The following is a 25471-nucleotide window of genomic DNA, read 5'->3' as shown; positions in this document are numbered from 1 at the left end:
AAAACATTTTCCTGGATCTGTTCTTCGTGATGCTTCCAGATACAGAGGTGGATTTAAACGACGAAGAAGTGGAGCCGGCAAAGTATTGCAGAACCTGTGGAATACAATTTTTATTTTGGGGAATCCTATTTTAGTTCATTACATAATTTATTTTGCTCAAAATGCGGAGCCGACTTATTCTATTTTATTACATAAATGTAACACGTAAAAAGTAAATGTTATCAACAGAATACGTTTTTTTTATTAAATTATTTAATTTTGTAGTAAATTTTAACCCAAAACACTTGTTTTTTACTGTTTTTCCTGAATCATACTTAGATGTCATCTATTAGGACTGCCAGCAAAAACACCTGTCAGTTATTCGGACAAGCGTATTGACTTACGTTTTATTTAATTTTGAGATTTTTTTATATTATCACTGTATGAAACTAATTGCATTTAATAAAGTTAAAGGTCACATCTCCCAAAAAAGATGGATATGTTTTGTATAGATGGGTAAATTATCGTAATATCACGAAACACATAAATATTTTCCCTTAACCTGTCGAGCAGTGGTACATCCACCTTACACACATTTTTAATCGAAAATACGTAGTCATAATACACTTTTAATACCCAGAATCCATAAATATTGTTTTTTTTTTAATGTCAAATACTACGGAGGACAATAATTTATTGTGCCAAATTCGGTATGAGTCTAGTTGCCTATTCTATTCAATGATGGCGGCGGGCACCGATGTCGTGAGCAAGGATCCTGCGAGCGATACGCGGGGGTGGTGCTATTATTTTCTGATGCCAGCACCATACAACACTCAAAAGGCATGTAGGCACTTCGATACTTACTAAATGCATTAATGGGACTGCCGCAGCCTTTTCGGAAGCAGATTTCTTACTGGGTTGAAACTGGTCGGATACTGAAACAAATAGTCATATGAAATAACATACCTACTTTTATTTTGCCAGCTGAACTAAGGATGTTCAATGCCTCATGGGCCTATTTTATTAACCCCGACGCAAAACGACGGGGTGTTATAAGTTTGACGTGTCTGTCTGTCTGTGTGTCTGTCTATGGCATCGTAGCTCCCTAGATTTAGTTTTTTTTTGTCTGAAAGCTGAGTTAGTGTTCTTAGCCATGTTTCATGAAAATCGGTCTACTAACTATGTGGTCGGGGGTTTATTCAAAATTTTAATTTTGTGGTTAGGTTATTTAGATATAAGCTTAACAGCTAGCTTAGTCTTAGTTTCTTATATAGTTATGTAAATATGTTCATGTAAATAAGTTATTATTTTATTTAAACTGAAATGGATATCATACACCAAAGAAAAAACGACCAAGGCCACAAGGCCAATCGCGACCGACATATTTTTCCTAATCAAATGCGTAATAAATAAGGCATTGAACTGAACTTAACGCAAAAGCATCATGAACCTATAACATCTTATTTAGTTGTAACGTGTTTATTTTTCTTTGTATTTTTATACTTTTATTTAGTTTCCCAGTGCTTTGGTTTTTTATTGTTATGCTGTGTAACTTATTTGAATACATAAATAAATATTATGCGTACACTAATTTCTCCTATGTAAGTTTAATATTTTTACTTTAGTTAGGTATTTTTTTTAGATTAAGGCTTAGTTTATGATTAGTATTATTGTTTTTATTTATAATTATATATCCAATAAAGATATTTGACACCCCAAATAGATTGTAATGCAGATTACTCACCTACGCAACATTCACTTTCGGTACAGCAAGGCGAGACCCCATTGCCTCGATGTCCAGTTGTTATGTCGATTTGATCGAAACCTCTGCAAAAATGATACAAAAATAATTACTTTATGAAAATGCCTAATATATTTACGGTACCAGCTACCTCATATACATATTACAAATGAACTGTCTGGACTATTGTTTGATGAGGGAGGTGGTAATACAACAGACAGTAAAAAAATAAAAAGCAATTGGCTTGCTGTATTCATAACGGTTACAACAATTTGTGAAACCGGTTCCGAACCGATGAACACTTTTATAAGAAATGGGGTACCGATACCGAACATCCGATATCGGATCGGATAATGTGAAAACGCACTTGGCAGAAGTAATGGATAATTTATGTGCATTTATTACATGTATTACGAGAAAACAAGCGCCTGTTGCAAATTGGTAGGCAAAACATACAAATGAGCAATAGAATATTTTGTTGTTGATTTGACCGATATCACGTGTGATTTAAATATTATTATTGGCAGTTTTATGAAGTACAGTTTAGGTACAGTTTATTGATATATGATTCAGAACATAGTTCCCACACGTTGGGGCGATACACGGCTATGCGCGCCAACCTGACGTCAGAATGGCGTGTCTATGAAACTATCTATTTAATGCGTGATTGCTTGAGGTACAGTTTTCTTCGCTATACGACGATTCAGACATCTCTCACGCCATCCTGACGGACACCGATTAAGACCCATGTATGTTGACAACAATTCTAATAATGTACTTACTCATATAATGTGAGATGCGCATATTCATCAACAGTGTGCTCTTGCAAAACGCTCTGTAGAGCGTCGCTCAGCCCGCCGCCGCCGAGCAGAGACCAGACTAGCAGCTCAGTCATAAAATGCGCGCCGGCGCTGATCGAACTCGTGCCTGCAACAAGAATAGTACATTACATCAGAGGCCGGGAAAATGAGGATTTCGGGCCAAGTGGGTATATACCGCCGGATAGGGATACGAGGCCGGATAGGGATACGAGGCCGGGAATCCGTTTTCACGCCGAGGCATGTATAGTGCTTTTCTCAAACATACAATGAAATAAAAAAAAATGCTCTAAAGGACAATATTTTATAAAAAAAGTTACTTTGCAGGCCTAGGCCTAAAAAATAATATGAAATCCCTTTACAGTCCTCTCGGGTTGTTGCGCCCAAAAAGCGATACTTCCCAGCCCATTTTAAGGAACGTAAAGACAATATTTCATTGCATGTTTGAGAAAATGTACTTATTGAAAGTGACGGTTTGGATTGCTAAGACATGCAAAATAGAATACGCAAAGTAAAATATTGCACAGTGACAACAGTGAATCTGAATTTTGAACAGTGTGAAAGAGAATGGACCTTTTAGACTTGCTTTGCCGACTACTCTAATAGCCCAGCCACGACATTGGTCTAAGCGCGACAGCGGTGAGCGGCAGCCATACGTGCGAATGAAAAGTCCCATCGCTGTGTCTCGCTCCAATGTATGGCCGCCGCTCACCGCTGCCGCGCTTAGACCAATGTCGTGGCTGAGCCGTAAAGAGTACTTCTTATTGCCCGATTCGATATCTATTCATAGAATGTAAGACATAGGGATGACGACTACATAAAAAAAAGCATTCTGTTTAGTCCAAAAATAAAAAAATCCGTCAGTTAGATTGTCCTTATAAGTAATAAAAATACTTAACTGTACGTAGGGTTTTTCAGTTTCGCCGTGTCTGTCTGTTGTCCGTCCGTCCGCCCGCCCGTCCGTCCGCGGATAATCTCAGTAATTAATAAAAAAATATAAAGATATAGAGCATCAAAGTATCGGTACCCCCTACATGGTGGGGGGATATTTTTTTCATTCCAACCCCAACGTGTGATATATTGTTGGATAGGTATTTAAAAATGACGTCTAAGATCGTTTTTTATAAGTAATAATTGTACCTAGGCGTGACGTCATGAAAAAAATTACAAAAAACTTCAACGTTCACTGTACTACGTTGTCACGCTCTTTTTTCGTTTATGAGAAAAAAAATATGTCCAAATTTTTTGATAATCTAACTGACGGACTAATTAGTATTTTTTAGTCGTCTCGCCTATTGTATAGACATAATGCTGTAGAGTTTGACAAATAAAGGTTGCAAGCGGAAGTCTTTTTTCATCTTGTTATATTAGACAACGATTACGACTTGTAATTTGTAACTTGAAATTTTCAGAAATGGGTCACAGCAGGGGCCTATTGCATAACAATTTACAACTTGTATTACAAGTCTTTCTTATAAAATGAATTGGAGGGGGACTACCGCTTGTAATATGAGTTGTAAATTGTTATGCAATAGGCCCCTGGCTTTACGGTCCGGCACACCAGGGTCGGTCATTGTAACATTATCTACTGAATTTCACCATTGTCATGTGTTCATCGGCGTGAGGTAACAGATATAAGAAATACAACCAACCTTGAGCGACCGCGGCCGCTGTGGGCCCTATTTGGCCCTTGACCAGAGCTACAAGTGCGCTGTTTAACCCGGCACATTAGGGTCAGACATTCTAACTACTCTAGCAGAACACTAGAACCAACCTTGCGGTAACAGCTCTATGAGGTGCTGTGCGCGCACCTGCGGCGTCGGCAGCAGCAGCGGCCATGCGGCGGCCAGCGCGCGTCGAGCCGCCGCGGCCGCTGCGGGCCCTACTCGGCCCTCGACTAGAGCCACCAGTGCGCTGTGTAACCCGGCACACCAGGGACGGACTTCGTTGGCTTCCTCGCAGATTGGACCGCGGGTACATTGCCATGCTTGGACCTAAGGGCGTAATATTGTACTGATTAGTGTTAAAATTAAGATTTCTAAAAATAAATATAGATTCCATAGGAAAAATTACGCAAACTGCGCAGAGGGCATATTTCGAAGAAAATTTTACAACATTACAGCTTATACTAAATTATATATAGGCCAATGCGCTGTAAAAATGAAAGAGTTAACATAATATTATAATTAAAATAAACAAATTGAAGAAGGCCTACCGCAAACCATGTTTAATTACGTTTTTATTGATCTTGGCGTCTTGTACAAAATAAATAGTCGTGTTTGTCTACCATTTCCTATTTATCTCTCTCAGTTTCTCAAAAGATTAACAGGAAGTGGTCCCTTAGTTTGCCCTATTGTATTGCTTTATGTAACTTGTTTTGGGCAATAAAGTGTTTTACTACTACTACTACTAGCATCTTGTCCCTTTGTCGCACAAACTGTTTTGAGGACATATACTTAAGGAAGGTTTATGCATTTTTTTTCTATATGTTTACTGTGTGTGAAAGTGCTGCACTCTGGCGGCAGAATAAGCTTACCTGAAGCCTCAACAGGTTGAGACACGAAACGGCGAGACATTCGTCTTCATGCATTGTCTCTTCGCTCACCGGCCCATTGCTATGCTCCACTACTAGCCTGAGCAGTTTCTCTAGTAATCTAAAAATAAATTGAATTGATTAATGATACAAAATTATATATAAAGATACTCCTTGAGAGATTGAAAACAAATAGTCCGAATTCGCATTGGAGTTAGCCGGTTATGTTTTATAATATCATATACATACACATAGACAGCGCGGTGGTTGAAGTGTGAACGCAAACCCCTGCATAAACTATCACTGCAATGTTGTTGGCATAACTTTCGTGCTTGTCGAAAACCCTCTGCCTAGCTAATTTGCCGTGTCATTACTATTGTGTAATTTAATTTGTTTTTCTTATTTAATATAAGCCTTAAAAGTCGCTTGTGTTATTTATTTCATCAGCGGTAAACAGAGATCAAGGATTTCCACTACAATGATCCTAACGGCTCAGCCACGACATTGGTCTAAGCGCGACAGCGGGGAGCGGCGGCCATACATCGGAGCGAGACATAGCGATGGGACTTTTCATTCGCACGTATGGATGCCGCTCACCGCTGCCGCGCTTAGACCAATGTCGTGGCTGGGCCGTAACGGACCACTTTCGCTTCACTCACTTTCGAACGTTCTTCATTGATACTCGTCGGTTTCGGGTACTTCTGACGTGGGTACGTAGCCAAATGCACATATCTCTATCGATTTTCCGCATTGGCGCGACCGAGTCAGAATGCGTTTCGATCGGCGTCTAGCGGGAACGATCGTCATATCGGCTACGCCGGCTGGCCTATATTTCCCAGATTTGGTAGAGAAAAGTTCGCCTAGGTCTTCCACTCTCCCTTCACACTCTCTTCGATAACTTCTGTCATCCATCCTTTAAATACGACAACGACGGATTCCTTTAAATACGGCAACGAGGTTACCCGACCGTACTTACTCGAACGTACTGTCGGAGAGGTCGATTACGAAAGGCAGAGAAGCAGGCAGGTCGCGAGCCGTCTCTTCGCTCCATACGAACATCTTGATAAGCCCCACCGTGACGCCTGTAGAAAATAGATATAAAGTTAGATTGTTTGATGAATGGTGAGATTCGGAAAATTTAGTGATTGACGGCATACGCAGCATATGGAAGGACCCAAAAATAACGTTCTCATCAGATATTAATGCAAAAAAGGGAACTTAGCAAAGTTCACAATTGCTTACGCTTCGTAAGCGATCGTAGCAAGCTCTCCCTGTCTCTCTTCTGTAGTGGCGCGACAGAATCAGAATGCTTTTCGATCGCAACGTAACGGCAATGACGGTCACTTCGCATAGGTCGGCAGTGATTACACTCAGATGGTCACATATCTAGATTATTGCGACGTATAACTATGAATATAATTGACCTCTTTTGAGTATGCTCCCCAAGTATAATTAGCCACTAATGCAGTTCTTTAAATAGCGTACCAAGTCTAAATTGTGTCTGATTAACTAAAAGGTGGCGTCAAAAAGTTTATTTTGATCGATGTATAAGAGAACAGATGACCTCTCTCGTGCGTGCCCCACGAATAAACCTGGCCATTGGCAAGCAAAACTACGCCCCGAGACGTATCTAGCTCGCGAAGCTAACATTATATATTTTTTTTAATATTGGGGATACCTTACACAGATCAACTTAGCCCCAAACTAAGCAAAGCTTGTACTATGGGTGCTAAGCGATATACATACTTAAATAGATAAATACATACTTATATACATAGAAAACATCCATGACACAGGAACAAATATCTGTGCTCATCACACAAATAAACGCCCTTACCGGGATTCAAACCCAGGACCACGGCTTAGCAGACAGAGTCACTACCGACTGAGCCAGACCGGTCGTCCTCACTTTGACTCACCATTAGCTCTAAAAGGCGACGACAGAACGCTAACTTTGACAGGTGTAGAAGAGAACAGACGAGCTCTCTCATGTGTGCCCCACTAGTACAACTGCCCTTCAACAAGCCACGACACAAGCAGCATCTAGCAATACATCATGAACCTTACGTTATATTTTGACTCACCATTAGCTCTAAAAGGCGACGACAGAACGCTAACTTTGACAGGTGTAGACGAGAACAGATGAGCTCTCTCGTGCGTGCCCCACGAATAAAGCTGTCCATAGACGACTCAACCACGCCTCATCACGCATGTAGCAATACGTCGTCAACCTTACGTTACATTTTGACTTACCATTAGCTCTAAAAGGCGACGACAGAACGCCAACTTTGACAGGTGTAGACGAGAACAGATGAGCTATCTCGTGCGTGCCCCACGAATAAAGCTGCCCATCGGCTAGCAAAGCCACGCCTCATCACGCATGTAGCAATACGTCGTCAACCTTACGTTACATTTTGACTTACCATTAGCTCTAAAAGGCGACGACAAAACGCTAACTTTGACAGGTGTAGACGAGAACAGATGAGCTCTCTCGTGCGTGCCCCACGAATAAAGCTGCCCATCGGCTAGCAAAGCCACGCCTCATCACGCATGTAGCAATACGTCGTCAACCTTACGTTACATTTTGACTTACCATTAGCTCTAAAAGGCGACGACAGAACGCTAACTTTGACAGGTGTAGACGAGAACAGATGAGCTCTCTCGTGCGTGCCCCACGAATAAAGCTGCCCATCGGCTAGCAAAGCCACGCCTCATCACGCATGTAGCAATACGTCGTCAACCTTACGTTACATTTTGACTCACCATTCGCTCTAAAAGGCGACGACAGAACGCTAACTTTGACAGGTGTAGACGAGAACAGATGAGCTCTCTCGTGCGTGCCCCACGAATAAAGCTGCCCATCGGCTAGCAAAGCCACGCCGCAGGAGGCGCCTAGCGAAACGTCGATCACCCTTTTACCTGAAATAGACAGTTATGTTAACTATTAATGGTTCTACGAGGGTTTTTGGAATCGGTTTTTACACCACGCGGCCTTATCATATTAAATCGACATTTATTTGATTGGTGGATTTTCAAGTTTGCTGTCAGAAAGGCCTGAAAGATATTGCGGATAAACGATTCAAAAAACCCTTATTGTGATAAAACAACAGATACCCTAACCTAATAATTGCCGAGACACAGAATAATAACAGAATTCGATCCAAATTCGGACGCGATAGGCTATTATCACACTAGCGTGCTAAGGCCGCAGAAGTGTATAAATCTTTGTTGATATTTCGCTCCGATCGTGTGCAGTGCGTCGTAAAATTGTAAGTAATTGCATAAAATTCTTCTTAACTGTCACATTTTTGTCGTAAAAGGCTTCTAAATGGCAGCTTTTGGTATAGAAAATGTTCAAATCCATTTTATTTTATTTCTAAAATAGTATGTCGCATAAGTCGCATTATAACTGGAGTTGAATTCTCGGAGATATGTATAGTTAACTAGCTTTAGCCCGCGGCTTCGCTCGTGTTAAATTCGAAAACTGCGGAATGCTCCATATAAACTTCCACCACCCATCTTAGGGAAGTGGGGGGTTCAAAAGAGACAAACAGTAGCCTATGTCACTCTCCATCCCTTCAACTATCTCCACTTAAAAAATCACGTCAAATTGTTGCTCCGTTTTGCCGTGAAAGCCGGACAAACAAACAGACACACACACACTTTCCTTAAGTTTTCATTTATCAATTACTTACCTTTAAGCGCTTCGATCGGTTTCGGGAAGTTTACATTCTCAGGAGTGGCGTGACCGAGACGGTAGCCTTCGCCTTTGCCCCACGTGTACAGGACGCCTCTGAAACAAGATAAGACTTTTTAAAAATCAAATAAAGCGTAAAAGTCTTCGAATATACATGTAACACACTAATCGTATCTCAGAGCATATAATATTAGATAGGGGCACGCTGCCGGCGGACGTGTCGCATTTGTTACCTGTCACAGTGTAACTTCTAAGGTACATAGTATTGGTAACCAAGGCATTAGAGACCGGCAACTGATACTGAGACTGAACTGACTGAACTGTACACCGTGCTCTCTACGGTACATAGTGCGTAGCAACAGGTAACCATGGCAACAGAGACCTATCTACATAGTTGAGTTCGGTACTAACTGTTCAGTGAGCACAGCGCAGTAGTTCTCTCCGGTGTAGACGCGAAAAGTCTTGATGGAAGCGACCGCGGAGACTGCGCGCGGAGATATAGTGCCCTCTACAGCGCATAGTGCGTAGCTACAGGTAACCATGGCAACAGAGACCTGCCTACATAGTTGAGTTAGGTACTAACTGTTCAGTGAGCACAGCGCAGTAGTTCTCTCCAGTGTAGACGCGCACAATCTTGATGGTGGCGAGCGCGGTGACCGCTCGCGGCTGCCCGCCGTCCGTTTCGCCGAAAGTGTACACTGTGCCTTCTACGGTACAACATAGGGTATAGCTTTCGCCCCAGCCTGCGAACCAAATTGTGAATATAATGTTTTGCTTTCGAAGCGTTTATGTACCAATTTTGGATTTTGTGAGACAAAGACGTGGCCTATGATGGAGCTATATCGGTTTTGAGATGTTAGCATGCCCGATCATCAATATGTAAATGATGCTAAATGCTAAGAATGTGACGACCATGGACTAGAGAACTTTAATGGTCACCACTGTAAGCTTAGGTATTGTACCGTTCGCTACTACTGTAATAAAGTAACTGTGTGTAACATCTTTTCGCACAGAATAAGGAAGGTGTCGTTTTAGACTCAGTAGTCAAACTTTTAACATTTTCTCATCCTCGTTAGTCCGTTTTCACATTATCCGATCCGATATAGGATGTCGGAAGGATTTCAATAAAAAAAATCCAAGACGGAGAGCCTGTAATGTATGGGATATCGGTCCGACATCCGATATCGGATCGGATAATGTGAAAACGCACTTAGTCGTTCGAAATTAAAAATCTCGGTCGCATTCACTAGTCGGTGATTGTTTATCCGGGCGCCCGCCACCCGCTATTATTCTGTGCGTTTTCACATTATCCGATCCGATATCCGATGTAGGACCGATATCCCATACATTACAGGCGCCATCTTGGATTTTTTCTATTGAAATGCTTCCGACATCATATATCGGATCGGATAATGTGAAAACGGACTTACGAGTTACGAGTAAATACAGTTAAATCTGTCTCGATACCACTTGTTTTTATTAATACCCAACTTGTGTTTTCTCGGATAAAAACAAGTGATAACGAGGTGCTTGTTGCACTCATAAAACTACTGAAAAGAAATCGAGATCCGACTACACTGTAGATAGATAGAATACTCTTTATTGGCACACCTCAGCAAAAGATACAGTGGAGACAAAACAAATGATTAATAAAACGGTCTACTTTTATTATCTTACCGAAAGCGACGTCAACGATGCGCTCCATGCTATGCACGTGGAAGGTGACGGCCATTGGCGTGAGGTAAGCTTCCAGAGTGCCGTGGCACAGGCGCCCGTGGTTCGCGCGGCCCCAGGTGTAGAGGGCGCCACGGGACGTTATCACAGCACTGACAACAATTAATAAATAAATATTAGGGAACATACACACTGTCTGTCTGTTGTGTCTTGGGGGTGCGTCAGCTCCCTGCATTGAGGAAATTAGTGTCTGAGTTGAAAAGTGAAGTTGAGGAGCTCAAAAAGAGCCGGAATGGTGGTGCCAATATTGAATCAGTCTTGCAAGAAATGGGAGACAGGAAAAGGAGAAGTTGTAATGTAATAGTGTTTGGAGTGCCAGAGTCTGAGAGTGCCGACGTGCAGACGCGTAAGCAGTATGATCACAATGAGGTTGAGAAGGCTTTATCATCTCTGCCCGCTAGTGACTCCAGCGGCGTCAGACTCCATACCAGCGTGAGTACTATAAGCAACTTAAGGGAGAATTGGATCTGCGCATAAGGAACGGTGAGACAGATTTAAAAATTAAATATATTAACAACTCGCCCAGGATTATGAAAGTGGATTCAATAGCAAAAAAGTAGTAAGCGGAATTATCGAACTTACTTTCTTTTATACGAACTTGGCATCCCTAATGGCAAAACGAGATTTATTACTTGTGGAAATAGATAAATTGAAACCTACATTTATTATTATAACTGAAACGCATCTCAAACCGCAAATTACTGATAGTTTAGTGAATATTAATGGCTATGTACTATTCAGACGAGATAGAGCAGATGGGAGTGGGTGGGGAGGGGTCGCTATTTTTATAAGCTGCTCACATCTTCAGATTCCAATTCATGCAAATCCTCATCCCACTTTTAACAATGTGCCTGGAATTGAAGCTTTATGGATAAATGTAACTTATGGAGCTTTTGAACTGTTGATTGCTGGAATATATCGACCCCCGCACTATAACTATGAAGATTCAGATAAATTATTATTCGACACAATTAAAGAAGCGGCTAATGGAAGTAAAACCTTATTTATTATGGGTGACTTTAACCTACCTGATATAGAATGGCCATTAGCAAAATTTGATGGATATAACTTGCTGCATGAGAAATTTGTAGATATGTTTACAGACACCAGTCTACATCAAATTGTAACAGGAATAACAAGAAAAAGGAATGATCAAGAATCCCTTCTAGACTTGATTATGTGTAACGAGGAGGAATTATGTACAAAGGTTGATTACCATGCTAACATAGGTAAAAGTGATCACTTAGTATTGTTAGCTACTATACAAATCCAGCTTCAGGATAGAAAATGTAAAGTGATCAAACCTCCAAGGAGAGACTATTTGGCAGCAGATTACGAACAAATTATGCAAACTTTGATAGCAGATAATAGTCAATTAAGTAATCTGGATGCGGCTTCCGCCTGGCGTGACTTTACGCATAATGTTAATAGAGCTGTAAGTTTGCATGTGCCACTAAGGCCTTCTAAAACTGCTAAAAACAATAGAAAACCATGGATCGGTCCTGCCATATTAAAAATGATAAAAGAAAAAACAAAGTTGTGGGATGCATATATGCTCAATAAAACTAATGAGAACTATAGTCGATATCGGGTAATTAATAACAGTATTACCTCAGCTATGCGACATGCCAGACGGAGTTATGAAAAAGGAGTTCTAGACCGGGGACCTAAGTCACTGTACAGTTATGTCAGAAAGCAACTTTCATCTAAAGTAGCCGTCCCACCTTCGCTTAGAGATGATCTTACCCAGCAGGTAATAAATAACTGTCATGAAGTAGCAAATATATTTGCCAAACAATTTGAGAAGTCGTATGTTCGCGAACCGCTGAATGGACTAATGCCTGAAGTAAATGTAGCCAGAGTTAACAACTCTATTGAAAATGTTGAGTTCACACCGGATTTAGTTAGTAAAGCGATCTTGAGTTTCGACGAAAGTTCATCAATGGGACCTGATGAAATACCTGCAGTTTTGTTAAAGAGATGTATAAAGTGCCTTGCACCTCAATTATCCCATATAATGACATTATCACTTAGAGAACAGAGATTGCCCCCTGATTGGAAAAATGCCAACGTAACGCCTATTTATAAGAAAGGAGACAAACTGGTGGCAGGAAATTACCGACCAATAAGCCTCACTTGTATAGCCTGTAAAGCAATGGAAAAAATTATAACATGTGAATTGAGAAACTTCATTGCAAGAGAGCAGATCATTGTCGACGAACAACATGGTTTTACGCCAAAGAGATCAACAGTAACTAACCTGTTATGTTGTGTTGACAAGTGGACAAGCAGCTGGAATGAAAAGATACCGACGGATGTTATATACCTGGATTATGAAAAAGCATTCGACCGCGTCCCGATAAACCGACTGCTCGTCAAGTTGGACCACTTTGGAATTCGCGGAAAATTGCTCAACTGGATAAAAGACTTTTTGACGGGCAGGAAGTTTCGGGTACGAGTTGGAGAGCACCTCTCGGACCCGCATGACGTCCACAGTGGGGTTCCGCAAGGTTCAGTGCTTGGACCAATGCTGTTTGGGATTTTCTTGACAGATCTCAGACAAGTTGTAGAGTCAGATTTGTTTTTGTTTGCTGATGATACAAAGATCATGGGAAACCCGCTTATCAGCCACAACATCATACAGCAGGACTTAGACCGTATTGTACAATGGACTAAAGATTGGCTAATAACTCTCAATGCGGAAAAGTGCACTGTACTCCACATAGGTAAAAACAACCCTGAGCATACGTATTGTATTGACTCTAAAAGTTTGGAGAGAGTTACTTCTCAGCGAGATCTTGGTGTCATTATAACTAATAACTTAAAATGGGAAGAACACATATTACAGCTTACCAAAAAGGCCAACTCTATGTTATACATGATTAGAAAAGCCTTTCGCTATATGGACAAGAAGCTCTTTATTAGAATCTACAAGACGTACGTAAGACCATTGCTGGAATATGCGTTCCAAATTTGGAATCCATATTTTCGAAAAGATATTAGTCTGATTGAAAAAATCCAAAGAAGGGCAACAAAACTGGTACCATCTCTTCGCAACCAACCTTATGAAGACAGGTTAAAAGAATTGGGTCTGACAACCTTGGAGCAACGAAGACAACGCGGCGACTTAATAGAAACGTACAAAATACTCACAGGACACTATAATGTACCTTCATTAAGTGACATTTTCACTCGGAGTGTGTGTGACAGATTGAGAGGACATTCCCTGAAGTTGACACGGACACAGAGTAGTAGCAACCCTAGACGTCACTTCTTATCTAACCGCGTAGTGAGAGTGTGGAACAGTTTGCCCGAAACCGTAATCAGTGCACCTACAGTGAACTCTTTTAAAAACAGACTCGACAAATATTTATTGAATGGACAAAACACAAGTGCATCAGGACATTGACGTGCACGTATCAGCTTTAAGCTGCCTGTGCATTAGCAAATAATAATAAATAATAATAATAATAATAATAACACTTTACACAGGTCAACCCATTTTTTAAAGACACACACGAGTTGAACGCGACAAAATAAATTTTTTGACGTGACAACGTCTAATAACTCGATACTAGGCTGCATGCACGAAAAAGATGACGTCATTGTCCCGTTACGCTCATTGTAGCGTTCCTCTTTCCACTCCTTCTGTTTATTATACTACTGTAATGTTTGACGTTGTCACTTCAAACTACCGTCCGAAAACCGACTTAACAGACAACCAATTTTTTACCTTTTAATCGGTGTTTTTATTGGATAAAAGGTAAAAATGTTATTTTATCGCGTTCGACATATGTGTGTCTTTAAAAAATGTGTACAAAACGCGAGAACTTAGTGTTATACATGACAACCCGGCTCCAAGCGTGGCACCTGTATACAGTCGGACAGCTAGGCAAAAAAGAGTAGAAATGGAACTAAATTTTTTTATCATAGCAATATTTACTGTTCTCATAAAAAAGTGACTCGATAGTTGCAACATGAAAAACGGTTTACATAGACATTGGCGGACCTATTATTTTCTACTCTTTAACTGTCTATATCTACCATTTTATTGGTATCTGTCATCTGTCACACACATTCATTCACTTGTTGGGCATTTTCGCGAGAAAAGATTCAAAAACTTTTTTTTTCAAAATGGGTAAATTTAATGTTTTCCCTAGTCAGAATCACGAGCACTTTCGATTGGTGACAAAAACTTTGTTACTATTTTTCAAACACTTTGTAGAGCGGTTACAAAATGGAAAGTATGCAAAATAATAAAAAAATTTGGGACCATTTTTTTGTCTCTTGTTTTTGGTCGAAAGGGCTCGAGATTCTGAGTAGGAACAACATAAAATTTACCTACATTAAAAAATATTTTTGGTCACTGTTCTCGCGAAAATGCGCGAAAAGCTCATAGTGCCACTGACCTGCTAGTAGGCCCCGCTACAGCGCGCACGACCTCGTGGTGCGCGAGGTGCGTGATCTGCGCGGGCACCTCTCTGGGCGCCGTGTCGCCGTGCCCGAGCCGCCCGTCCTCGCCGGTGCCCCACGACCACACGCCGCCGTCGGACGATACGCACAGGTAGTGACGGCCGGCGGGATGGCAGGCCACTTGGACGATGATTTTGTTTTCGAAGCCTGAAAAAAGATAAGTTTTATATTAGAAAAATATTATAGCTTAGAAAAATCTTAACTGACACAGTCAGTAGGATCACTCACCTTGTACTAGATGCGGTGCCATAGTATCGTAGTACATATTTAGTGCAGACATCGCCGTCACACGTCAGAATTAGCGATATCTTCTCCTCTCAGACAATCTGTCTTAACACGTCGTAACCGACTAAACAATGTTCTAGAAAAATCTCAACTGGCACAGTCAGTAGGATCACTCACCTTGTACTAGATGCGGTGCCATAGTATCGTAGTACATAGTGCACACATCGCCGTCACACGTCAGCAATAGCGCTATCTTCGCCACTCACACAATCTGTCTTAACACACCGTAACCGACTGAACAATATTCTAGAAAAATCTTAACTGGCACAGTCAGTAGGATTTCTCACCTTGTACTAGATGCGGTGCCATAGTATCGTAATACATAGTGTAGACATCGCCGTCGCAAGTCAGCATCAGTGCTAGCTTCTCCGCGCAAGCGATCTGTCTGAATCGCAGACCGCTGAAGCAGAGGGGGCCGTAGCCGACCGAGTATAATTCTTGTGCTGATTCTGTGCACTGTGTGAATAGAAAAGGTGATTTAAGGATGGTGTTTGTGAAACACAATCGCTTTAGGAGGCAAGTTCCGTTTCAACGTACAATTTTTTTTATACTACGTCGGTGGCAAAGAAGCATACGGTCCGCCTGATGGAAAGGGGTCACCGTAACCCATGAACGCCTGCAACTCGAGGAGTGTGACATGCGCGTTGCCAACCCATTAGAAGCCTGTACACTCCCTTTTGCTGTGTTAAGTACACAGCAAAAAAGAGTGCAGTTCCAAGGAGGGTTCGGGTTGGGAGACGACTCAAAGGACAATAGACGGAACAAATTAGTTCCGTAGATCCTTCCGTCACCAGCACACCGCACCCTCGTTGAGTTGATAATTAATAGGTATACAAATACACATTATTTCAGGGAATCTCCGCTATAGCTTTATGAATTTGAATCGCAATTAATGTTAAATTACATCGTCTAAATCATCATCGACGCAAGTTATGCATAGGTGTCCATAATGTCCATTATTCCTTTGGCAATCGTATACAAATATTTCTAAAAGAATTATTAAATGCGTATGCTCCTGTTAGTCATATTTAACTTCTTTCTGATGTACTTAGGGCAAGATTTTAAGGTAATGATTTCATACAACAAAAACTTACGGTAACAAATCCTTTGATAGGTGGTAATAGAGGTTCACCGAGCCTGTTCAAGTGGCACATGAGAGCTATACCAGCCTTCCGGACTCCCATAAGACCATCTCCGTTGGGTATGTTGAGGTCCCTGTAAAAAAATTATAAGCGGTGAGTTTTATATTTAAAGAGAGAGAGAGAGAGAGAGAGAGAAGACTCTGCAGATTCGTTTCGGCTGGAATTTTGGTTTATTCAGCAAATTTTCTACTGTTATTAAGTATGCCATCAAATTAAGTAGTTAATGTGACAAGGTACAGAAATCATCACTTATTTATGCCGGTGACTGTACCAATTTAGGCTGAGATGGTCACAAGTTCTGCGTCGAGGCCTGGTTTGCGGCAAAAGGGAAAAAAGGCACCGTAGTGAAACATTCCACGCTGTCTTGAGCTTCCCTTGTCAGCTCTGCGGCAAATTATGTCAAATAACTTACTTATATGGCGCGAGTCTCCAACACAAAAACACGCCACTTTGCTCAGTTTTCGCGCCAGTTTTCGCCGTCGCCGAGCTTACAGAGGTCTACCTCGACTCTAGCCGCCCAATGATATTTTAGGTCAACATGGTCGACCCATGTCGAAGAACAGGTTCACAAAAACTTACCTCAGGTATGTTACAGTAGGGTTGACTTCTGTGTTCGGCTCGGTTATGACCATAGGGTTCGGCGCTACCACTTTCGCCATGCGCCTTAAGAACGGCCCGAGAGGAGCCGTGCATTCTTCTGGTGTGGTGCTGAAATTTAAATATATAATTAACTTTTAAATCCAATTTATTACACGATTATATGAGGAATATTGAATACAAGGTGATATATAAACTACGGTGTTAAGAATTTCAGCTGGTGCGAATGGAATGAACGTTACTTAAATTTGTGAGGGACACCTGTATCGGAATATAGTGGTAATTGTCAAAGCCATTGTATCGGCTAAGGTGACACAAGCATAGATACATTCATTCACTCGTTCCATTCGTATCACATCTTGTGAATTGACTTGTACTTGGCGCCGCTCCGTGGCGCGAGAGTTTGGCTTAATTGGGGATAGGGTTGATAACTGGATTTTATTACTACAGCGGCATCTTGTGTAATTACATGTAATAACTACATCTGCGGATCTCAACGAAGAATTGCACGGTTTATATATCATCTATACCAGACCCTTTAGCGCAACTTGCCTTGTCGCGCGCGAGTCTATACATCAAGCGCGACTTCAAGTATGGACTCGCGCGCGACGAGGCAAGTTGTGCTAGAAGGGCAGTTATACTTTACCTGTTGTCCGGCTGTCGCTTCTGCTGCGGCGGCAGTGTGACCAACACATCTGCAGCCTTCAGCAACGCTGGCAGTTCCGCGCGCCGCGCGCAAAGCTCCACCCACACGCAGAGAGACGTTCGCCAGTCGCCGAGCGGCGCGTTGCAGCCCACCTCGCTATAAACACGTACAAAACATCAGGTGTAGATGGGTTTTAAAAATTACTATTAATATATCATTACGCTAACATTGATAATTTTAATTAAGGTATATCTAAAGCAACGATATTTAAGCTAGCAATGAAATATAGCGAAAATTATCCGAAAGAATAGCTATGGATGAGTAAAGCATTTAGTAAACAGCAACCGCTCGTCTCATCAGGATCCTTACGTAAAAGAGTCCTGGCAGGCAAGCACGATCGCGTGATAAACGATATAACGTCAGGCCGTCCTTTTCGCACTATGTTGAAGTGCGATAGGGAGGCAAAGTTTATCTAACTAGTGTGTTACATCCGCAGGGATAGCAACTCTTCGACATTTTTTATAACTACACATTATAAATTTCAACTCAACTGCCTGAATTTGAACTAGCATTGAATATTACAAGTATTTTTCATGACATTATTTGACATGTTAAATACATCGTCATACAACGACATGTAAAATACATATATTTTTCAAGTCATTTTCAACGATGATTGGAACGTGCTGTGTTCCATTGCAGAATCTATTTATGCGTAGTATAGTGCGCGGCAAACTTTTAGACCATTAGGCGCGGTGGTGGGGACAAGTTCGCACATCTTACCTACACATACGAGCAAAAAAGCTACCTAATAAGAAACAATCTCTTCTGCGCAGGTAAAGCCACATGGTTTAAAAGTTTGCCGCGCACTATAACATATAAACAGCAACTTACTTGGTAACCACCTGATGTAAGAACTCAGCGGCGCTGCCCACGACCTCAGCCCATATTTTCTGCGAGCGCGGCACCTGCTGCGCCGGGTCCGCGCCCGCGCCCGCGAACAACGCCGCATCGGGCAACGCCCGTACGGCTTCCAGCGCGTCGCGTAGCAATGCCGAGCAGACATCGGCGTCCTCGCCGCAACGCCACGCGCGGCGCACTAGGGAGAGAGCTAGACGGAGCGCGGCGCGCGCGCCGACGCGGGCAAGACCTAGCGCGCTGCGAGTTTATACAAGTGTCAAAATTGGTTTATTCGTCATTTCAGTACATTCGCAATGCATCTCGAAGGTTGACGGGGGCCAGTTGCATAACATTCACAACATACATACATAACATACATAAACTCATTCCTGTATCCTGTATTCCCAAACGAAGCAGGCAAATCAGTTTCAGTGCCACATTTGACGATTAAAGGGTTTACATAAAACGAAATTGTGACATTCACAAAATAATGCATCTTTGTATAATGTTAATAGGAAGAACTGCTCTTAATACCTATTATGAGTTATAGATATAAAGGATTATTCATCGCTGGTACTCTTGACTAAGCTTATTTTTAGGGTTTTTATTTTGACAGCCGGACGGACTATTTGCGATGGCGCTTTTGGCGACGGATGGTGCAGGATTTCGAAAATCAAATTGGCAGTACTTATTTAGTATAATGCAGGGAATTGAAAGTATCATCGTTATGCAACAGGCCACAAGTCGAATTCCAGACGTTTCTCATACTTCGTTCACAGATGCAAGGGGTTTGAATCTCGGCCGGTTCAGCCGGCTGATGATGATAAGTCCAAATAATGTAAACTTTTTCACAGTTTTGATCGCTTTTTTTACGAGAGTCAACCGAAACTCAGCTCTAATGTCAATATTAGGTAACTGTAGAATTCCCATTTCAATGAAAATACCTCTGATATTACAGGTGTCCATGGAAGGCTATAGTCGCTTACTAATAGGCGATTAGTATGGTCTTTAGCCTCTTACACCATATGAAAATGTGTGCTTAAATCTAGGAGGTAAATAAGTTCCACAAAAATCATTTATTATACAAATATTATATCTAATAGTCAGTCGATATTTAAAACCTTGTATTTGTAACATAAAAAAGCAGACTTCACAATGTTTTAAAAATAATGTATGGCCATATACTACGGCTTTTCAATCGTCCTTTATTATGGATACCTGTTAGTAAATATTTTTTCATTATCAGTTCTGATATGTAGGTATACATATAACATAATTCCACAAACTTTGATATATTATTTATTAGGTACAAACTTAAAATCCAACCTATTTCTTCGGAGAATACTTGAGGCTTGCATGAGCTTACTAAAGAATTTCATATCCACGCCAAATTTGAATACTTACGTAGTCCATCTTGTGCTGGAATCAATTGTACCTCCACATTTAAGGCCTTCCTTATTTGGGACCCGGGAACTAATGTGCCTCCGGTATACTAATTGGCAGAGATGCAACGGGTACGCCAAATATATTTTCATAGCGAAAAGTCTGAATGTGACCTACTTATATAATCTAGGCAGGTAGTGTTTCCTTCATACTAAAATATATCTGTTGATAAAATAACAAACCGTATAATTTTTTTTGGCTGCTTTATCATTTCACTACCAACCATACCTACCCTTTCAAAACCTTTCCATCAAATATATATTTGTATTCACAACACCCTCGATGGTTTAAACACAACATTACCGTTTGGACTGCCAACCTTACTCACGTGCATTTAAGAAATTCGCATAAGCAGCCGAACTAGCTACTTCAAAAAGAAATACCTCTCAGAATCGGCGTCTTGTTCTTCCCGATCATCATGGGTATCAATGTCATAAGTTTTATTCACCAGGCCAACTGCCCTGTCGTCGGCAGCGGCAGTCTTTTTGTCTAACTTGATACCGTTCGTTCTTCCACTGAAATAGTACTCTCTGAAAACATGGAACTCATAATGATAAAGTGTTAGTGGCGGGCGTCAAGCGGCGCGAGCGGCGGGGCGTGAAGCGTAGCGTCGTAAAGATTTGAGCAGCGGGTGCCACTCTTATGAAATTATTTATTACGCTATGCCGCAGGCCCTGTTGGTCGTCCCACTAGAGCATCCACTCAGTCGGCACATGGCTTCGGCTTTTGGTAAATATTTGCGTACAGATATAGTGCGAAAAGCTTTTCCTTCGTATTCTTACGGAAACGTACGAACGTGTCATGCTATTTCAGTCAGTCTTAGTACAGAATGTACCGACACTGTCTGAACTAGCATGACGAGTAAGAACGTTTCCGCAAATATACGAAGAAAAAGCTTTTCGCAATACATCTGTAGGCTGTTTTAATGTATGAGACGATATGGCAGTTATCACACACAGTTATGTGCGTCTAACGTATGTGACAACTGACATATAATTGCACACATTACCACTCGCAAAAACATACACGTATTTACAAAGAGCTGGGGCTATGATGCATATAGTGTTTGTTAAGAATAAACCCCATAGTTGTACACATACACACAACTTCATTATCTTATGTAGTTAGGATTTAGCTAAAGCAGGGTTAGAAGTAGAATCATATGTTTGATATGTTCATTGTCGTATCTTGGTTTTCTTCCAAATGATACGTGACAGCAGAAAAATAAGTTATTTACTGTATAATTATGTCATTACAATACAATACAGCAAGTTTGGTAAGAATCGGTCGTACTGACGAAGCCAGGTTAGAACGTCAAAATCTTCATTGTCAGTTATTTTTCAGCCAAATTATTCATGGTTTCCTTGCGATACCATTTATCAGCATAAATAACCAGAGTCATCATCAAGAATAAATCGGGAATCGAACCCAATGTCGTTTGCGGCAAAATCGTTATTGTTATTACTTACCTCACAATCTGACGTAAACTATTTTTTATAGTACATCGTACGGGAATTAAAAGCCGATGTTGATATCTAAATAACCTAGGAATCGAACCCAGAATAATTTTACAACAAAGTCAAAATTTTCTTTTGTATGACCCAGAAAATATGCCAGGATTCGAACACAACAAATCGAAATTACTTTCCAAATAAGCGGCTCTTCGATTAGCTAGGAACCAAATACGATATAATTTTGTAAACTAGTCGGGAATCGAACCTGACTATTTGCCAAAAAATCAAATGGATACCATTTACCAGGAATCTGGAATTTCCTGGATTCAACGTGCATAAGTAAGGATATTCAACCACAAAGGATCGTCACAATAGATCACTACTGGTCGACGTGACGCACAAAGGCCCACAATACCAAATAGTAATAATACCATTTACCATGATCAATTTTATAAGCGTGGTATCGAACACGCGAATAACTTGTAAAACTAGTCAGGATTCTAAGCCGACTAATCAATGGCACACCCAGTGTGCTAGAAATCGATACAATCAATCGAGAACTAGTCAGGATTCTAAGCCGACTAATCAATGGCACACCCAGTGTGCTAGAAATCGATACAATCAATCGAGAACTAGTCAGGATTCTAAGCCGACTAATCAATGGCACACCCAAATGTGCTAGAAATCGATACAATCAATCGATAACTAGTCAGGATTTGAACCCGACTAATCAACACTTTTATTTTCCCATCTAAAGCTTGCCCAAAGCTCGGAATCTTGCCCGTTAACTTACAAGTTAAAAACAGATATAACTTGCAATAAAAAGCCAGGACTCGAACCCGACCAATCTATTTGCCTTGCCAAGGAATCAATTTCAATCAAGATAAGGCGAGAACGTATGACGATGTAACTTGTAAAACTAGTCAGGAATCGAACCCGTGAAATATAAAAATTAATAGACATATAAGCCCGTTTTAGATTCTAATCTAGCTTGCCCAAAGTTCGGAATCATATTCTTAAAATTGTTAAACGGGCCAGGAATCAAACCTGACAAACCGAGAATACTTGCCAAATAATTAAAAATCTAGTACTATATGAATTGTAACAAAAAGCCAGGACTCGAACCCGGCTAATTGATTTTGTTTGCCAATGGATCATCTATCTAGATTTCCCGATAATCCGAGAACAGATGACAATATATAATTTAAAATTAGTCAGGATTCGTACACAATCAACCGCTAAGTATTAGGTACTTGCCAAGCCAGTATTGGATATCAATGTAGTTAGCTGAAAAAAAAAGTAACCGGGAATCGAACCCGTCGAAATTATAATACTTTGCCAGATAAAGATGAATTGTCGCCTGCGGTATTTCCGGACCGATACGACCTTCAAATCTTCAAGAAAAGAGCGTACACCCATCTTAAAGGCCGGCAACGCACCTCCAACACCTCTGGTGTTTCGGGTGTCCATGGGCGGCGGTGATCGCTTACCATCAGGCGACCTGTCTGCTCGTTTGCCTCCTATGCCATTAAAAAAAAAAAAAAAGCTAAATTGCCGAAAAACTTAAAATATAACACGATACGACTTGTAAAAACGGCCAGGATTCGAACCCGAGAAATCGATTTTGCTTGTCATTATAAGCTAATAAGCTACGAATAAATTCCAATTTATATTGCCCAATCAGCTGATAATAAATGAGTAGACTTTTTAAACTAGTCGAGGTGCGAACTCGATAAACCTTGTTGCTTGTTGCTAGCCTTGTTACCTGCTAAAAAAGCTATACATCGATACCAATATCATCATCATCATATCAGCCCTTTATCGCCCACTGCTGACATATGCCTCTCTTCTAGTACGCCACTTGTCTCGGTCCTGAGTTAGTCTCATCCAGTTGTGATCCGCAATACCAATATAGTTTACCTAAAGCAGAGTCCAGAAGACAAGATGTAATTTGTAAAACTAGCCGGGGCTCGAACCCGACGAATCTATAACACTTGCAAAAAAAACAGGATTCGAACCTTAAATTAAAATATGTACAGGCCTAAAAAGCCCGCATTTGATACTAAGTAATCCGTAACAGCTTGTAAAAATGCCTGACACAATCAATTTGCACTTTGTGAAATTTGCCGAGGATCGAACCTGGCAATTGCAAGAACAAAGGACGATAAATATTGTAAATTAGGTCTCGAACCAAAAAAATAATAATTTGACAATATGGTATGTATTCGGTAGCAATCTAATTTACCCAATAAACCAAACATGATATAAATTGTAAATGCAGTCAGGATTCGAACCCGAAAAATCTATAGCATTTGACATACATACATACTCACGCCGGTATTTCCAACAGGGTAGGCAGAGCAGGGAAACATCCGCTCAAGTTTCAATGCCACTCTTGGCCATCAAGGGATTGTATGAAAACGGAATTGTGATATTGCAGTGACAAGTTGCCAGCCCATCGCCCACATCACAATGGTACACACATCCCACAGTCGACTTCTCCGACACCCAAGGTAGGAATCATTTGACATTGTAGTTAAGAATCAACACCAATCGGATGTAATCATTTGACATTGAGGTTAGGAGTCAACACCAATCTAGTGTGCCAAATAAGCCGAGAGCCGGGCCCCACTTCTCGAAGCTACAAGTTACAATTTACAAGTGGTAGTCACTGTCTAATATGACAACGACTTCCGCTTGTAACTTGTAACTTTCAGCTTTGAGGAATGGGCCTGGTGTTTAAGGTTGTAAATCTAGTCGGGATTCGAACCCGAGCAAGACAGTTTTTACCTGATGAACTAGTATTCTATTCACGCCTGGTTAACGTCTTCAAACCGGATTATGAACTTCTAAAATTTGTCTAGAATCGAACATGACTCTAAAGCACTTGTCATCAATACAAACCTAGAGACTAGTTAAAAACTCAAGTCAAGAATCGAACCCGACAAATATAGGTACTTTACTTTGTTAAAAATCTTGTCACCTAGCTTATCCAATAATGAAAGAATCTACATATCATAGAAATAACATTAGGTTAGGTGGGATTCGAACCCACTCAATCTTACTTCTAGCACATGCCGGCGGCCGCGAGGTCGCGGCCCATTCAGTGGTGACGACCTTCGCGCGGCGCAATAGAATTCAATGTCGGCTGCTCGCGTGCGGTCCGTTTGCTATTGTAGGTACGAATTTAGAATGGCGGCATTTCGTGAACATCAAAGGAGTGAGCCTTCTGTACTTGTACTAATATATATTCTGTGCTTCTACGTATGCCGGCTATGTAACTCCCTAAAATACTTAGTACCAAGCAAGCATGCAGTAATTTAATATAATGTTATCCTTCATTACAGACATAAGGTTCTCAGAAAAATCTTCCACTTTTCACGATCATCATAATATCGCAAATTAGAGATATATTGAACATATATTCCTACTGACTACTATTACAAACCTGGTAAATGGACGGATAGACAGACGGACTGATATTATAAGGGTTCCATTTCTGCTATTTTTTTACGGTATACTAGAATGTGAACCAATCTTTAGTGAACCAACATTGTACTGAACGTACCAGCATTATCATCATCATCAGCCCTTTATCGCCCACTACTGATCATAAGCCTCACTTCTTTACTTTTACGTCACTTCTGACTATCCTGCGTCATATCTATTTTGGTACTGACTATAATCCTAAATCCGAAGCTATTTTGTTATCATTAGCTATCTTAAAAAAAATAGCATAACTCATTTTCGTGATATTTAGCAATGTGGCAGATAGACAGACGGACAGGGTAGCACCGGGTTCCTTTTACTATACAACATACATATTTAACTATACATACATACACATTTTAATTGTGACGTCTGCAACGTTACAATAATGAAGATCTCGGACGTAGAACGGAACGCATAATAAAACATACTTGATAGGGTGACGGCTAACATAGAATGCATACATACAAAACTTCACATCATCATCATCATCATCATATCAGCCCTTTATCGCCCACTGCTGAGCATAGGCCTCTATTC

The 25471-nt window shown here is 40.9% G+C and overlaps 1 protein-coding gene across 1 annotated transcript in view; it reads right to left on the bottom strand.

Moving 5' to 3' along the window:
• The window catches only part of LOC125241146 (probable E3 ubiquitin-protein ligase HERC2), a 130440-nt gene that overhangs the window by 90642 nt on the left and 14327 nt on the right, over positions 1–25471 (bottom strand). Inside the window, exons 4-20 of the mRNA XM_048149481.1 lie at positions 20372–20518; positions 18540–18803; positions 17646–17801; positions 16982–17110; positions 16355–16475; positions 15548–15716; positions 14912–15122; positions 10446–10594; positions 9352–9511; positions 8767–8864; positions 7835–7990; positions 6048–6153; positions 5075–5192; positions 4313–4532; positions 2503–2647; positions 1724–1806; positions 844–914 (exon numbers count right to left, since the gene is read on the bottom strand). Coding sequence (XP_048005438.1) covers positions 844–914; positions 1724–1806; positions 2503–2647; positions 4313–4532; positions 5075–5192; positions 6048–6153; positions 7835–7990; positions 8767–8864; positions 9352–9511; positions 10446–10594; positions 14912–15122; positions 15548–15716; positions 16355–16475; positions 16982–17110; positions 17646–17801; positions 18540–18803; positions 20372–20518 — 2503 coding nt within the window. The remainder of the gene's footprint in view (positions 1–843; positions 915–1723; positions 1807–2502; positions 2648–4312; positions 4533–5074; positions 5193–6047; positions 6154–7834; positions 7991–8766; positions 8865–9351; positions 9512–10445; positions 10595–14911; positions 15123–15547; positions 15717–16354; positions 16476–16981; positions 17111–17645; positions 17802–18539; positions 18804–20371; positions 20519–25471) is intronic.

Source organism: Leguminivora glycinivorella, chromosome Z (genome assembly GCF_023078275.1).
Source record: "Leguminivora glycinivorella isolate SPB_JAAS2020 chromosome Z, LegGlyc_1.1, whole genome shotgun sequence".
In the NCBI taxonomy this organism is placed as follows: domain Eukaryota; kingdom Metazoa; phylum Arthropoda; class Insecta; order Lepidoptera; family Tortricidae; genus Leguminivora; species Leguminivora glycinivorella.
Note: the sequence above shows the minus strand (reverse complement) of the source record. Positions and strands in the feature narration are given on the sequence as shown.